Raw genomic sequence first — 15,163 nt, forward strand, 5'->3', positions numbered from 1 at the left:
ATTTGTGCTAGAGAGAGACAGCAGGCATTCCCAATCCTGGACCTAGGCAACATTTGCTGTCAATGACAGGCTGAAAGGCGGCTAAGCCCATTTTGGTCACGTACCCGTAAAATCTCCCTGCAGATGTAGGCAATCCACTCCTCCTTCAAAGTGTTCCCTTTTGTGTTCTTGATCAGATCAGTGACAGAGCCAGCACCACAAAACTCCATCACCAGCTGGCAAAGGAAACAAAAGTGCAATTATTATAATTAAACAGAAAGCATCCTCCAGGTTGCAATAACCCAGTGGAACACACTGCATAGTTGGCAACAGGCAACACTGCTGAAAGAGAAAAGCAATCATTAAGTAATGGCAATCTTTCCACTTTCAAGTTTCCCTTGGCCTGGGAGGTTTGAAAATCTGGAAGAATACAAACAGGATGTCAGAACCGCCTTCTTGAGAAAAAGGGTATTTTTACTGGTTATATAATTTCTGCAACATTTTGGAGCACGCTGCACACTATACAATGCCAGTCTCATCCATCCCCCGCAACTTCAGGAGGTAGCAGATAATAAATATCCCCATTTAACAGACCAGGAACTGAAGCTGAAAGATAGGAACACTCAGGTCTCCTGTTGAGCTAATGATTCACAATAGATTTGAATACAGATCTCTGAGCTAATAGTTTCTATAAAAGCTTTAGAAACCAGCAGGGGTCAATGTCATTCCTTCCTTCCTTCTGTGTACATGTGAGAGTGCGAAGGAAGGTTGGGTTTTCTCTAAGGAAGAAAGAAGAATGATGTGTGGAGTATGAACAATCACATCAAGATCTAGAAGTAAGTTCCTGTTTCAGATTCCTTCTTACCCAAAAACTAAATTTGGTCTCCACTAGGAAGCCTAGCGTGCTCTGGTCTACGGGGTCACGAAGAGTCGGACACGACTAAACGACTAAACAACAACAACAACAGAAGCACCTGTGGCTCCTTGCAAAACACCTCCTAAGAAGGATAATTGGCCCCTTTCTTCCTGTATTTTCACTGATAGGCCAAGGCTATGTTTGTTTGAACTGACTTTTGGCTGCAATTTTGTCTGGCCTTGGATTCTGATTTTCCACAATGGGTTTTGACTTAAATGTTGTTGTAGGTCACTTTGAGACACCTTTCTTGAAAATCGGCACACTTCTTTTAAAAGACATAGCTGTATAAATCTATGTTTTCCCACCAGCCAGTCAGAAAACAGGAATTTCTGAAAGTTCGCTCCAGATGCACAAGACAATCCTTTATCGAACATTCTGACTGCAAAGGCACACGTATGCAACTACTTGTTGTTGTTGTTGTTGTTTAGTCGTTTAGTCGTGTCCGACTCTTCGTGACACCATGGACCAGAGAACGCCAGGCACCTCTGTCCTCCACTGCCTCCCGCAGTTTGGTCAAACTCATGCTGGTAACCTCGAAAACACTACTAAATTATTTTGCATAGCCTAGTAGTGATGGAAAGCAATGTGATAACAAGCATGGAAAACGATGCCATATTAGTCACAAATGGACTGCACTTACAAATCACAACCTGGTATGTCCAGCTCAAATGATCCCCCAAAGATTTTCTAAAGTATGGGCAAGTTCAGGCAAAGTGTGTTCTCCTTCATGGAGAGCACGTGTTGCGCTGGGGGCCGCCAGGACACTCCAAAGTTGGGAGCAGGCTAACTGATCGTTGGCCACTGATGCGATTGGGGCTTCCCTTGTTGTTGGGAAGAAATTAATGTTGCCATTTATTGATTGACAGCCAGAAATGCTAAAACTCCTTGCACGAGGCTAGGGCTTCCTCTTTACGCCCGTGCAGCGGATTGCCCGTCCCTCCCTCCCTAGAATAGGGTTGTTTGCTTTGACCTTGCTATGCCTGTCATGGGGTCGTCTGCTTTGGAGCGGGGGCCTGGTAGGAATTTTGTCCATCTGGCTGATTGGCTGGGGCCATTTGGTTTTTGCCTACTGAGTAGCAAACTTGTAAGGTTGCGGTTAGGCATTGGTTTATGGTTTGGTTGGTTGAGGGGCATGGATTGGCTGTGCCTGCCCCTCTAATGCTGCTGCTGCAAGGGATTCTGTTAAAGGAATTGGGGGCTAACTATTGCTTGTCCACTCTGTCAAGGAGGCTCGGGCCATAGCAATGAGCTCCTGGTTGCATTTGGGATGAGGGCAGGTTCCCTGCTCTGTCACTATCCCCAAGTGTATTCCCCTATTCTGACTTTCGCATCGTGCGGAATGTCAGTCTGTCCCCCATGGTGGGGGCAGATAGTCACAACCAGTGCCTAAGCAACCACTCACAAATTTGTATTTTAATAAAGTTGTGGCCAAAATTATGCCAAAAACCTTAAACAAAAATTCTGTGTGATGTGTGAGTTATTGGGGTGGCCCTGGGGACATCGACACGCAAATGCTGAACCACATGCAGCAATAACTGCCCTCATTCAAAGCCCCTGAGAAATGGCTCATGAGGACTTCAAGGCAATAGAAAATTGCCCTGTGATTATGAACTTGCCTTATGTAAACCGCTGGTAATCTGTTTTATTGAGCCAACAAACCCCAACAGCCTGCAACACCAGGTGATGAAAACTTTGAAAGAAAAAACAAACAAACTCAATATTTTGTGTGTGCCCGTGTGTAACAATATGCAAGCTTATCTGTCTGGAGCACCCCAGCATGGAAAGAATGTAAAATACAGACCATTTGTCTGAAAGGCCATTTGTCTTCTTACTTCAGGCCAAAAGAGACAGGGAGCATGTCCCTTTATGTACACACGGTTCATAATTAAAAACTGATGAAAAATGAAGATCACATTCCATGACACATTGCAATCATGAAATATTAAAGAGACAGGACCAAACAATATTAGTGAAATCCAGTTCATCCATTAATTTGAAGGATTGTCTCAATGGTAGTGCCAGCTCACTTCTCTCAAGCCTCCATAACCCCTGCCCTTGATTTCTCTCTCCTCAAGATTAAATTTTTAACAATATACACCTGAAGCAACCTGTTGGCTTGGTGTATTGGAAGCTTCTAAATGTGTAACAGAAGCATCCTAGAAATTAAAAGTGGTCAGCTAAACATACAAGGGTTTCTCATCACTCTGTTTTTTGGTGCTTCTCTAAAGATCCAGAACATACAGAAGGGGATTATTATTGTCATTATTATATCTGTTTATGTCCCTGTTACCTCAAAACAGTTTACATAAAAAATAAATCTGAACATGGCAAATCACAGAACACACTGAAAATAGCAGCAGTAAAACATCAATAATGAAGCCACAAAAATTGATACCATAATACAATGTGCACTCAAGGTTTAAAAAACATAGCCGTCAAAAGCTAGGGAAAAAATCCACAAAAATATTCTGTTGAACCGTGGATTTTCTCAACTATTATTATTAAATATCCAGCCCTAGCAGGTTTTGTCACTGACACAGATGGTGGAATATTGATTCAAAGAGGCTGCCATCTCAATAGGACACTACTGTAAGCACTTGTTGCTAAAAAAGAGGCATTTCCAATTAGCAGTGTCATGGATGTATTAAATGAAAGAGGTTTCAATAATAATGGCAAATGTGACAAAGTGTTCCTGACTACATTAAAACACAGATTTGCCCAAACCAAAATGGGTGCTTGACTTAAACAAAAACAGCACCTCTTTGCCTCTATGCAAAGAGACTGCAGACTATTCGCAAAGACACCATCACTTCAACGTTCTGCCTTTGGAGCAGCTGTACTTTCTTGCACTCGTAGCTGAGAGGGAGAAGTACAAAAATGGAGGAAGGACTTTGCAAAGGTAAAGAAGGCTGTTCCCTCTACCCTCCAGAGCTGTGCTGCTGAGGAAAACAAAACAACATGGGCTCAGCCCAATACTGTTTACCATCTGCAGACATCTACTAGTCCTTCCCTTCCCACCGGAAGATGCAAGGAAGCCATGTGTCCTACTTTACTGAACAAAGTCCTGTATTTAAAGGTCCGTCCAGCTCAAGTCCACTTGCTCATTGTGGAGTGAGCAAGTTCCAGCAGATAGGCCCCACTCCCTTGCCTTGGAGGTCCTCAGTGGCTGCGGTTGACTGGCAACTGGCAACCAGCAGCCTGGGATATTTTACTGGCTCTCGATTAGAAGGAACCATCGAAAGATGGGTGAAGCAAGGACCCAGGGTCGTATGAGAGCTTGCTGATCAGTTAGCTTCAGATTTGGCTGCTGGATGTTGAAAAATAATAATGCAAAGACTGGTGCCATTTTAGCCTCTGACAGATTGCATAATATACTCTCTTATGAACCACACAGTTTGGGGAAATTACTAGCCATGGTCATCTCAGTTCCATGGTGGAAGATGGGCAGGAATCCTGGCAAATCCACCCCACCCTACCAAGAATATATCTATATCACATGCTCTGCATATGCATTTCTTCCCTCTCAGCCCCCACCCAGCTCCTCATTAGGAATCTACCAACCATTCTAAATCTAAACTCTGAGGGTTGCCATGGAAGCAATCCATCCTTAGACAGAAAGGCCTGAGCCTCATCCCCTCTGGGAGCAGCTCTGTCAGCAGCATTCTGCCCCCAGCTTTCAGTGGCCTGGAGCTCTCTGTCTGCCTGAACACTGCAACTCTGCAAACAGCAGACGAGCGGCGAAAAAGCCAACGCCATTGTACATGCATGGCAGTGCTTTTCGGTTAATCACTTCAATCCACCCTAGACAGCAAGGACAGATGACAAACATAAAGCAGAATGGCACCTATATTACCTTGCGGATGTATGCTTTTGTGTTAACATATTGAAATTAAAGAAGGGCTCCACAGCTTGCAATAACATTTCTAGAAGAGCCTCCGGAATACCAATGCAAATGGAAGGGATTTTTTAATTTTGTACCCCTTACTCTGTTTGGTAACCCTTATAGCATTAATTTCCCCCATTGTTCCTACAAAGGTATTACTTAAGACAAGGTCCCGGAATGTTAGATGCCTGGTGCTATGATCTCATTAAATCTAACAAGGCAAGTCCAGGTAGGGCAAAGGAGAGTAATCATGTGGGATGAAGATCACTAAAAATGAGGACAGGGGACCAGGATGGAGCCCTCTCAACCACCCCTTCCAATAAGACAAAAGCCAAAGGTGTAGAAGGAGAACAATCTGGTGAGCTATTGAGTCTGATTTAATAACAGAGGATGTGGTCGTTGGACACTGTACAGCTGATTGGGTGTTAAAGAGTGGAGGGATTTCTATTTGCAGGGCAGTCTACGAGTATTTGGGAGATAAATTATATTTCATGTCCACAGTGCGCTCTGTGCTCTCGAGATGCAATAGAGTGTAAGCATACCTGAGTGAATGGCTCTAATTAATGCACTAATAAATGTACAATGATACATCCATCTATATTTATTCTTCCCCCCTTTTTTTTAGATTCCAGGCTCTGAATAAACGGCCCAAATTCTACAGTTTTCACCTCTTCCAGGTTCTGTGAAATAATATAAAAAGGATGGTGCTTCCCCTCTGCCAAAGTTAGTATCTCCCATGGCTACTGGTGAGATTTATTCAAGCAAGGCAATATAGAGAGATGGAAGGTGAGGCAAAGCAAGGCAAGACAGAGTTGAAGTGTGGCAAGGCAGGGGTAAAGAAGAATGGAGGCAGGTCTGTGGTGGGGGAACAGAGAGTCCTGCTATTGTTCTGATCTCAATGCCTGAAAGTGTTCATAGGCCAGGAATGGTTAGTCAGGGATGGCCCCGAAGGCATTGCTGGACTCCAGCTCCCATCAGTCCCAGCCTGCATGGTCAGTGATGATGGGCACTGTACTCCAAATAACCTCTGGAGGGCCATAGTTTAGCTACCCTGGTCTAGGCCCAGGCCCGTGCAGAGGTAGGGGGCAGCTGAGAACACTTGCCCTAGGCTTCGGAGGTCTAAGCAGGCCAGGGAGCCCCATCACAGCCCTGCCAGATTGACACTGTCATGCCAAGAACACCCAGCTGACGAGGGACTACAGAAAAGCTCTGCACGGGCCTTGGCTAGCCCTTAAAATGGATCCTAGCAACCCTGTTCTCCTGATTCTTATGTTCACACAACAGGCCAGGGATCCGTGAGACGAATCCAACCCTTGTAGCAATTTCGCCTGTCCCCTGGCGATCTTACTAAATTTTAACCAAGGTGTAATTTGTTTTGTCCATGGAGTTTTGAATTTTGAATTATGGTGCTGGAGGAGACTTTTGAGAGTCCCATGGACTGCAAGGAGATCAAACCGATCCATTCTTAAGGAAATCAGCCCTGAGTGCTCACTGGAAGGACAGATCCTGAAGCTGAGGCTCCAAGACTTTGGCCACCTCATGAGAAGAGAAGACTCCCTGGAAAAGACCCTGATATTGGTAAAGATTGAGGGCACAAGGAGAAGGGGACAACAGAGGACAAGATGGTTGGATAGTGTTCTCGAAGTTACCAGCATGAGTTTGACTAAACTGCGGGAGGAGTGCCTGGGGTGCTCTGGTCCATGGGGTCACGAAGAGTCAGACACAACTAAACGACTAAACAACAACAATTTGTTTATTTTTAATCCTCACAATTTCTCTCTTAAAAGAAAATGAAAGCAGTATTTTCTAAGAACAATAAAGTGAGATGTTCCATGCGCTGATGTTACTTCCCTCTTTTGGATTTTGTACGTAACACCCTGGCTATGCCCGAGTGCACATAGGCTATGACCGTGAAGACCTCACTGTCAAAGAGTACCAACTCTATTATGGAACTTGTTGTGGGGGTTGGCTTGACAGAAAACTACACCCACTGGGCCTCTCTATCCCTGGAGCCTGACAAGGGGTTGTGTTGTCCTGCACTTTAATGCTTATTCAGAACACCTGTACCTGCCATTCCACCGCTCAGGGCAGCTTATGGCAAGCTAAAAGCAATTACAGAACATTTTCATGAAAATTACAAATATTATAAAATGTGTGCAGCAAAAATAGAAAGATGCACTTCAAGGTGGCAATAAAATATGTCGGAAACCTGCTCTTTCGGAGAGATCCTAATCTGCACTGAAAGAACTCTGGCTTTTCACTATTATTATTTCTTGTACCACTTCATCCAAGTGTTGATAAAGAGAATAACTCGGGCGTTATCGGCAAAGAGTTTTATTCCGACAAAGGCAAGAGGGGAAAATAAACAAGCATTTTTATCTCCAGAGCAGGAAGAGCAGAATTCTCACGAGTTCTAATTCAATCAGGCAACAAAAAACGTAGTGGTTTAGTGAATCACGTGGGTCAAAATACACAGCGCTGCTTTCAACTATGGGTCCACAGGATGCCTTCTTACTGTCATTTGATTCACGTACGAGCCCCATGTTTGCAAAACCTGCGTCAGGCTACCACTGTTAACATTCAACCCAGGGTTCACACTGATGTCAACACAGGTGCTAGAGATTGTGGAGTGCAAGGGGGACAGGGCAGGCATGACACAGGTGGCAAACCTGTTCCCTATGGCATTTAACACCCTACAGGTTTTATATAGAAGAAGAGTTTGGATTGGATATCCCGCTTTATCACTACCCTAGGGAGTCTCAAAGCGGCTAACATTCTCCTTTCCCTTCCTCCCCCACAACAAACACTCTGTGAGGTGAGTGGGGCTGAGAGACTTCAGAGAAGTGTGACTGGCCCAAGGTCACCCAGCAGCTGCATGTGGAGGAGCGGAGACGCAAACCCGGTCCCCCAGATTACGAGTCTACCACTCTTAACCACTACACAACACTGGTTGCTGACAGATCGTGAAGCTGAGGCTCCAATACTTTGGCCACCTCATGAGAAGAGAAGACTCCCTGGAAAAGACCCTGATGTTGGGAAAGATTGTGGGCACAAGAAGAAGGGGACGACAGAGGATGAGATGGTTGGACAGTGAGTCTGACCAAACTGCGGGAGGCAGTGGAAGACAGGAGTGCCTGGCGTGCTCTGGACCATGGGGTCAGGAAGAGTCGGACACGACTAAATGACTAAACAACAACAACAACAGCGGTTGCTGAACTTCAAAGAAGAATATTGTAGAGCTGGAGAAGAATTCAGAAAAGGGCAGCCAAATGGGACTAGAGCAACTCCCCTACAGCGAAAGGTTACAATATAGCTCAGTTGGTTAGAGCGTGGTGCTGGTAACAGCAAGGTTGCAGGTTCAATCCCCTGTAAGAGACAGCTGCATATTCCTGCATCACAGGGGGTTGGACTACATGATCCTCAGGGTCCCTTCCAACTCTATGATTTGCGACCTTTAAGTTTAGGGAAAGGGTGAGTAAGGGAGGCATGTGAGAACCAGTGTGTCTATGATGTGGATAAAGAGAATTGGGAGAATTCCCACCACCACCCAAATAATATAATAATTTGGGGGCATCCAATGAAGCTGACTGGTGAAAGATTCAGGATAAAAAGAAGTAGCTATTCTCACGGTGGATAATCAAATATAGTATTCGCTGCAAGAGGATGCAGTGATGGCAACCGACAGGGAGGGCTTTAAATGGCTTTTCGGCAAATTCATGGAGAAGGTTAAGTAGCCACAATGGCCGTGTACTAACTCCAGAAACTGACGCAATATACCTCTGAATACCAATTGCTGGGGACCACAATTGAACACAGCACTGTTAAACACAAGTTCTGCTTGCAGGTTTCGTATAGACATCTGGTTGGCTACTTTGAGAATAGGGTGTTGTAGTACAAAATAGGTCTTTGGTCTGATCCTGCAGCTTCTTCTTCTGCAGCATTCTTAATGCACAATATTTTTTTGAAGTGTCTGCTTCAAACCTGAGCTTAAGCTATGCTAGAAGAAACGGAAGTGTTGTTTCTTTATAGCAATATGCAGGTGATCTAGAGCATCTGAGAAACACAGCCCTTAAAAAGGAAGCACACAGATTCCTGAGGCAAGGAAACAAGAAATCCTTCACGGTTTTCTGCAAAATGTCACAGGGATTTTGAATATCCCATGTAGATAAGCCAAAGAAAATAAACGCTGTTTGTAAAAAGAAGAAGAGGAGGAAGGAAGGAAACATTGCATACCCAAAGCTGATCATCCATTCCTGGGGGGTTCTTCTTAATGAAAGCACCATAGTAAGTAGCAATATTACGGTGATGCGAATATTTCTTTAGCATGTTAATTTCTTGCTTAATCTCTTCCTCTTCATCCTGGATAAAAAAGAAATATAATCAGTGTCACCAAATCAACAACAGGCTTATTTCCAGGCATTACTTCTCTTCGTCTTAATCATAATTGGTTCATTTTTATCTTCATCCCTCCCAAACCCTTCTCCCTTTCTTATAATGAAAAATCCTCATTCACAATCTCAGTACATAAAGTTGAGCGCCAGTGAAATGCCACGAAAAGCTCAGCGCACTGGGTTGGTTGTATCCAAAAGCTCCCATCTGTGAATGGGCAAGGTTTCGACCAATGAAAAAGACGCCTTCCACCAGCGGAAGCAACCTCTGGATACAAGACACTCAACGTTTGAAACTCCAGTTGCTCTGGGCACTTTTGTGACAGGGAATTTCATTAATGCAAGCAGTTTCTGACCTCTGGGAGCAGTACTGAGCCTAAGATTTCAGATTAAAAGCTGCCACTGCTGGAAGAAAAGGAGGACCTTTTTCTGCCTCCACACTTCCAGCCACTCTCTGAAGACTGAAGAAGGGACCCTCATAAGAATATTAGGGGGGGGGAGGGAAGTACGGCTTTGTTTTTGGTTTTTTTTGCAGTCTTTAGATGAGGACTAGGTAAAGGTAAAGGGTAAAGGGACCCCTGACCATTAGGTCCAGTCATGGCCGACTCTGGGGCTGCGGCACTAATCTCGCTTTATTGGCCATGGGAGCCGGCATACAGCTTCCGGGTCATGTGGCCAGCATGACTAAGCCGCTTCTGGTGAACCAGAGCAGCGCACGGAAACACCGCTTACCTTCCCGCCAGAGCGGTACCTATTTATCTACTTGCACTTTGACGTGCTTTCAAACTGCTAGGTTGGCAGGAGCTGGGACCAAGCAACGGGAGCTCACCCCATCGCGGGGATTCAAACCGCCGACCTTCTGATTGGCAAGTCCTAGGCTCTGTGGTTTAACCTACAATGCCACCCGCATCCCTCAGATGAGGACTAGACCATGTGAAAAATGAACCTAAGATCTTAGCAACAGTTCATTCACTTTCAGCTTTGTATTCTTGTTATTAAAATAGCATGCCCAGACACTCCTTTGTGGCACCCATAACCTAGGTTTAAAGTGCCATTTAGCTCCTAACTTTCATATCTCAGTTTCCAACACTGAATTCAGTTTATTAAAGCATGCTATGCCTAGGACTGCAGTCTGGATGTTTAAACCGAGAGCAATTAAAGTTCAATATGGATAGTGTGTTAGTTGCAACAATGTATGATTTATTTTACAGTCATACCTTGGTTCTCAAATGGAATTCGTTCTGCAAGTCCGCTTGTCTTCCGAAAATGTTGGAAAACCAAGGTGCGGCTTCCAATTGGCTGCAGGAGCTTCCTGCACTCAATCGGAAGCCGCATTGGACGTTCAGCTTCCAAAAAACGTTTGCAAATTCCAGGTTTGCAGCATTCCGGAGTCAAAACGTTCGAGAACCAGGCTGTTCAAAAGCCAAGGTACGACTGTATTTTATTCAGATATTAACAAACCTTTGTAGAAAATATAGCAAGGTGGCTCGCAACATAAAAATGTACTACTACAGTATGTTTTTTCTCAATTCTGTGAGAACATCAACATCATGTCAATAAATACTTGTTGGTTAAAAAAAAATCGAATTCCAAAGGCCTTTGTTTTTAGAAGACAGCTAGAAGAAAGCTGGGATGATTCAAGCTCCAATTTCTATTGGCAAGAGGTTTCCCAGGTCAGGGTGTGCCGGACTAAAGGCTCAGTCCTTGCTGAAAGCAAACTGAACCCTAGGTGGGGGCATGAAAGGAGCCCCATCCGAAAATCTCAGTGATCAAGGTGGAACATAAGTAATGAGGCAGTCCTTAAAGTACTTTGGGCCTAAGGAGTTTAGGGCTTTGTGAATTAACAGAAGAAGCTTGAAGCTTGTCTGGTAGGAAATAGGCATTCAGGAAATTAGCAATTCTCACAGCAACCTGTTCCTTTGTTCAAAGGGTGCCTTTCTCCATGGACCCCCCTCAAACTGAAGCTAGCCCTGCTTCCCATTGAATGGCAGGCCCCTTTCAATCACTATACTTGTAGACTCTTGGACATTTCTTAAAGGGTATTCACAATATTATTGACTATGGTATCCTTCCAAGCTGGCTGGCTGGGATGTGACTTGAGGGAAATGAGCACCATTTTGACATCCACTTGGAACCACTGGTTGATGTCATCTGAAAATTTGGAGTGAAGTGACATGCGGTTATACCTATCCCGACGAAAATCTGCTGTTTATTCTAAAAGCTGTCAGGCTTAAAGCTCCCGTTCCAATGTATCGTTGAATCAGGAGCCAGATATGAGCACCTGTATACAGTGGTACCTTGACATCTGAACAGCATAGTTCTTGACCGTTTTGGCTCCCAAATGCCGCAAACCCAGAAGTGACTGTTCTGGTTTGCGCACTGTTTTTGGAAGCCAAACGTCCAACTGGGATTCTGATCGGCTGCAGGAGCTTCCTGCAGCCAATCAGAAGCCATGCTTTGGTTTGACTTCCAGAACGGATTCCGTTCCACTTCCAAGGTGCGACTGTAGTCAGCAAATTGAGACTTCTCTCCCTGAGCCAAAAGAAAAATGGCTGCCAGAAGACAAAGCAAGTGTGAGCCAGAAGAACCCACAACGTTCAGAGAAGGGAGTATGAGTGTGTAAGTGACAGAGGAGTGGATGGATGTGCTGCTGAAGCAGCAGCATGTGTGAGAGAAAGTGGGGGTGGGGAGAGAAGGGGACTGGCTTAAATCCTGTATTTACCGGTAATTGTGTTCTTTTTAATACAAGCTCTCCCTGAAATCTCACGCTGCATTTTCAGGCACAAAATTTGAGAATGAGGCTTAAAAACATGGTGTGTGATTTTTCGTGAATTAAGACTCTTATTAAGTAAACCCCGAAGTGCTTATGCTTCCGAAAGCTTTAGCGATTCTACACTTTCTTCCCCTGTGGCCTTTGGCAAGCACGTAGTTTATTTTCCTCCTATTAATGGAATAACAAGCTTAATACCTTGAAAATCCCTGTTCCTTTTTTGTCATGCAAATTCCTCAGTGACCATATTTATGCATTTTCTGCAATGTATCTTCCAGCCACACAACAGCTCAATGCACCCAACTCTGGGTTCTTGCAAGGTGAAACAATTCGGGGCTCAGAATACCAAAGGCTTTCACTCACCGAGTTGTGGCATACATATTTCTATTGCTATTGGTAAAAAATATATCATTCTGAGCAGTGTTTCTTGATCCAGTGAGTTCCAGCTCAACCCTGGGTGGAAGAATGCCATCTAGTAAGGCATTCCATTCCATCTACCAGAGGACTAGTACCAGGGGAAGGGTGAAGGAATAGAAGAGATTCATTTATTTTCTCAAGCTATGCATTTGAACAGATTCTGCAGAATTATCCCTCAAAACATCTGGGGAAGGGGCAGAGCAAAGACAAAACAATCCTGCCAGCTTAGGACAGCCACTCATACCTCTCAGCTAGACTAATGGGGCAGCGACAGCCAATCAAAGCAGGCATGGTTGATTGATGCTGGGAAACGAGGGTAGCCAAGCCAGTGGCAGTGTCTGTGCCTCCTTGTTGACATCCTGCTTGCTCATCAAACTGGGCGCGGAAGGACCATAGCTCATAAGTAGAGCATCCGCTTTGCATGCAGACAGTCCCAGGTTCAGTCCCCAGCATCTCCAGGTAGGCCTGGGATCCTCCCCTGCCTGAAGAACTGGAAAGGTGCTGCCAGGTTAGTGCTGCCAAAACTAAGCTAGATGGGCAAAGTGTCTGACACAGAATAAGGCAGCTTCTTATCCAAGCTAGATTCACAACGAGCTGCAGAACAGCAACTTGAGGGTCAACTATAGGTTCTTGCATGACGGTGAGCCTGCTGCTGACTAAGGATGCCAATCATTGCTTTTTAAACAAAAAAGGGTCCCCTTCCCTTCCCATCCAAATCCACAGGTGTTCTCTTGCTATGCAAACCAATGGACGGCAAAACTGAGGTTTCAATATTTGACGGAGCTGCACATTGTTCAGTAGACTACACAATCATAAAGTCAAGAAAAGAATAATACATTACCCCAGTGACATCCATGACTTTAATAGCTGCAAGCTGTCCTGTTTTGACATGGCGACCCTAGGAAAGAAGAAATAAAGGAATCACTTAGCTGTCCCAGTTATGCAATGGTGGAAGGATTCTGCCACAAACTCCCACTCCACCAGCCCTGGTGTACTCAGAAGTACCCTGGTGCTTCTCCTGGGAATATGGCAGTTAATAGCTCCATTCCCACTAGAAACTCACTAAAAATTCAGGAAGCAATAACATTCTCATTGCCCATCGGTGTGCATGCCAACACATTGTCGTTCATTCTCCTATGAGTCATTCTGCTATTTCACCATACAATCTGCTTCACGCCTCCACTGGATTCCCTCTGCAACTTGGGAATGTGATACAGATGCAGCACAGTCGGGCCAGGATCAGTGCAATACGCTCAAACGGTCTTGCCCCAGCGAGCAAACTGGCTGCCAAATTCTGAAGTTTTCGAACCGTCTTCAGAGAAAGTCCTATGCCAAAGCTGATGGAAGGGATTCTGTGCCACTGAGGCCACCTGAGCCTCACGCGACAGCCAAGGACCCAGAAGTACCTTCAAGCTGTGTACCTGCTCCTTCAGAGGCAGTGCAACCCCTGCAAGAACAGGCAACCTCCCATTCAAGGGGACAGCAACTAGGATCACACCCACCCACCATACACAACTGCCATGTTCAGAATGAAGGAAGTGTCCACTGGTGCTAATGAGAGTTGCCCTACCGGCCTGGGGGAACAGCTTCAGTGGAGAGGGCAATTTTAATTAGGAATACAGTGCAGGAGGTAAGGGTTAACACTCCCTCCAGCTGCCTTTTTCTTACATATATATATATATATATATATATATATATGAAATGCAGCGACACATTTCATGTATCATCTCGCTGGGCCTGAAGCCTTTAGGTTCCTTTTCATCTTCTATATAATGGCAAATACGCAGGAGGACACTTAAGGATTTAGAGACTATTGTTCTTTCATACTAGATTTTTTCTTCCTAGCCTGAAGCAGATTTACTTTGTGGCTGAACACACAAGCAACTAATAATACACCTCGGAGCCGGCACTTTGATGTTAAATAAGGTCCTGGATATGGAAAAATTAGTAGATTAGCCTCATTCCACATGGAACGAAATGACATAACTGTCAACCTTTGACAGGATGAGCCATTACAATTTGAGGGAAGCTGCAAATGAGAGTCACATTCCTATTCTGAGAAGGAAATGCCAAATCTTGTTACAATTCAAATTACTTGCCCCCAAACCTGGGAAACGGGGAAGAGGAATGCCAACCGATTTATCGGGTAATTACCACCGCCCGTTACCACTGTAATTTTGTGATTCACATTTAAGGCAGACATATTGGATTTTTTCCAACATTGTTGTTACCTTCGCAGACTGCCCCTTGCGCAATGGAACTTCTCCCTCCTCACCTCTTCCTTGGACGCCCCCCTCAAATCTGCCCTAGAGGTTTGGGGGACCCCCAGAGCAGATCTTGGAGGGGGTGGGAGAGAAGAAGAGAAAATCCCATTGTGTAAGTGGAACATCTGCAGTGTTGCAGACAACCCATTGAATTTTGAAGCACAAGGGTATTTTCTGATGTAATGAGACCTTCCTCATATTGAAGAGAAGTTAAGTATGCAAACAGTGCAGTGAAAAAGGAAACAGCTGGGCAAAACAGTGTTCTTATTTTAACAGTAGTGGCTTTCTTTCTTTGCAGAGTATGGATATCGTATTTTAAATATTGTATATTTGCATTTCAGTTCTATCCCTTCCTCCTTTTCTTCGATCAGAAATAAACCCTGTTATTATTATAACAAGCATTTCCAAGTCACCTTTAAAGACTGCAACACTCCTAAGACGGCTTACACGAATAACAACTTTGCAATAAAACATTCGGCTTAAATTGGTTTCTTATTCTCACCGCGTTTCTCAAACTTGGGTCCCCAACTGTTGTTGGACTGCAAT

At 44.6% G+C, this 15,163-nt stretch overlaps 1 protein-coding gene across 9 annotated transcripts in view; it reads right to left on the minus strand.

Moving 5' to 3' along the window:
• Nucleotides 1–15,163, minus strand: part of TNIK (TRAF2 and NCK interacting kinase) — a 291,911-nt gene that overhangs the window by 119,459 nt on the left and 157,289 nt on the right. For all 9 annotated transcript variants that reach the window (XR_014564274.1, XM_083739146.1, XM_083739148.1 and 6 more), the window contains 3 exons: nucleotides 13,195–13,251; nucleotides 9,012–9,137; nucleotides 105–215 (listed from right to left, as the gene is read on the minus strand). Coding sequence is in view for 8 of the 9 variants with exons in the window: in XM_083739146.1 (XP_083595272.1) it covers nucleotides 105–215; nucleotides 9,012–9,137; nucleotides 13,195–13,251 (294 nt within the window). In the remaining variant the exon portion in view is untranslated. The remainder of the gene's footprint in view (nucleotides 1–104; nucleotides 216–9,011; nucleotides 9,138–13,194; nucleotides 13,252–15,163) is intronic.

Source organism: Podarcis gaigeae (assembly GCF_964106915.1).
Source record: "Podarcis gaigeae genome assembly, chromosome: 5".
Lineage (NCBI taxonomy): Eukaryota > Metazoa > Chordata > Lepidosauria > Squamata > Lacertidae > Podarcis > Podarcis gaigeae.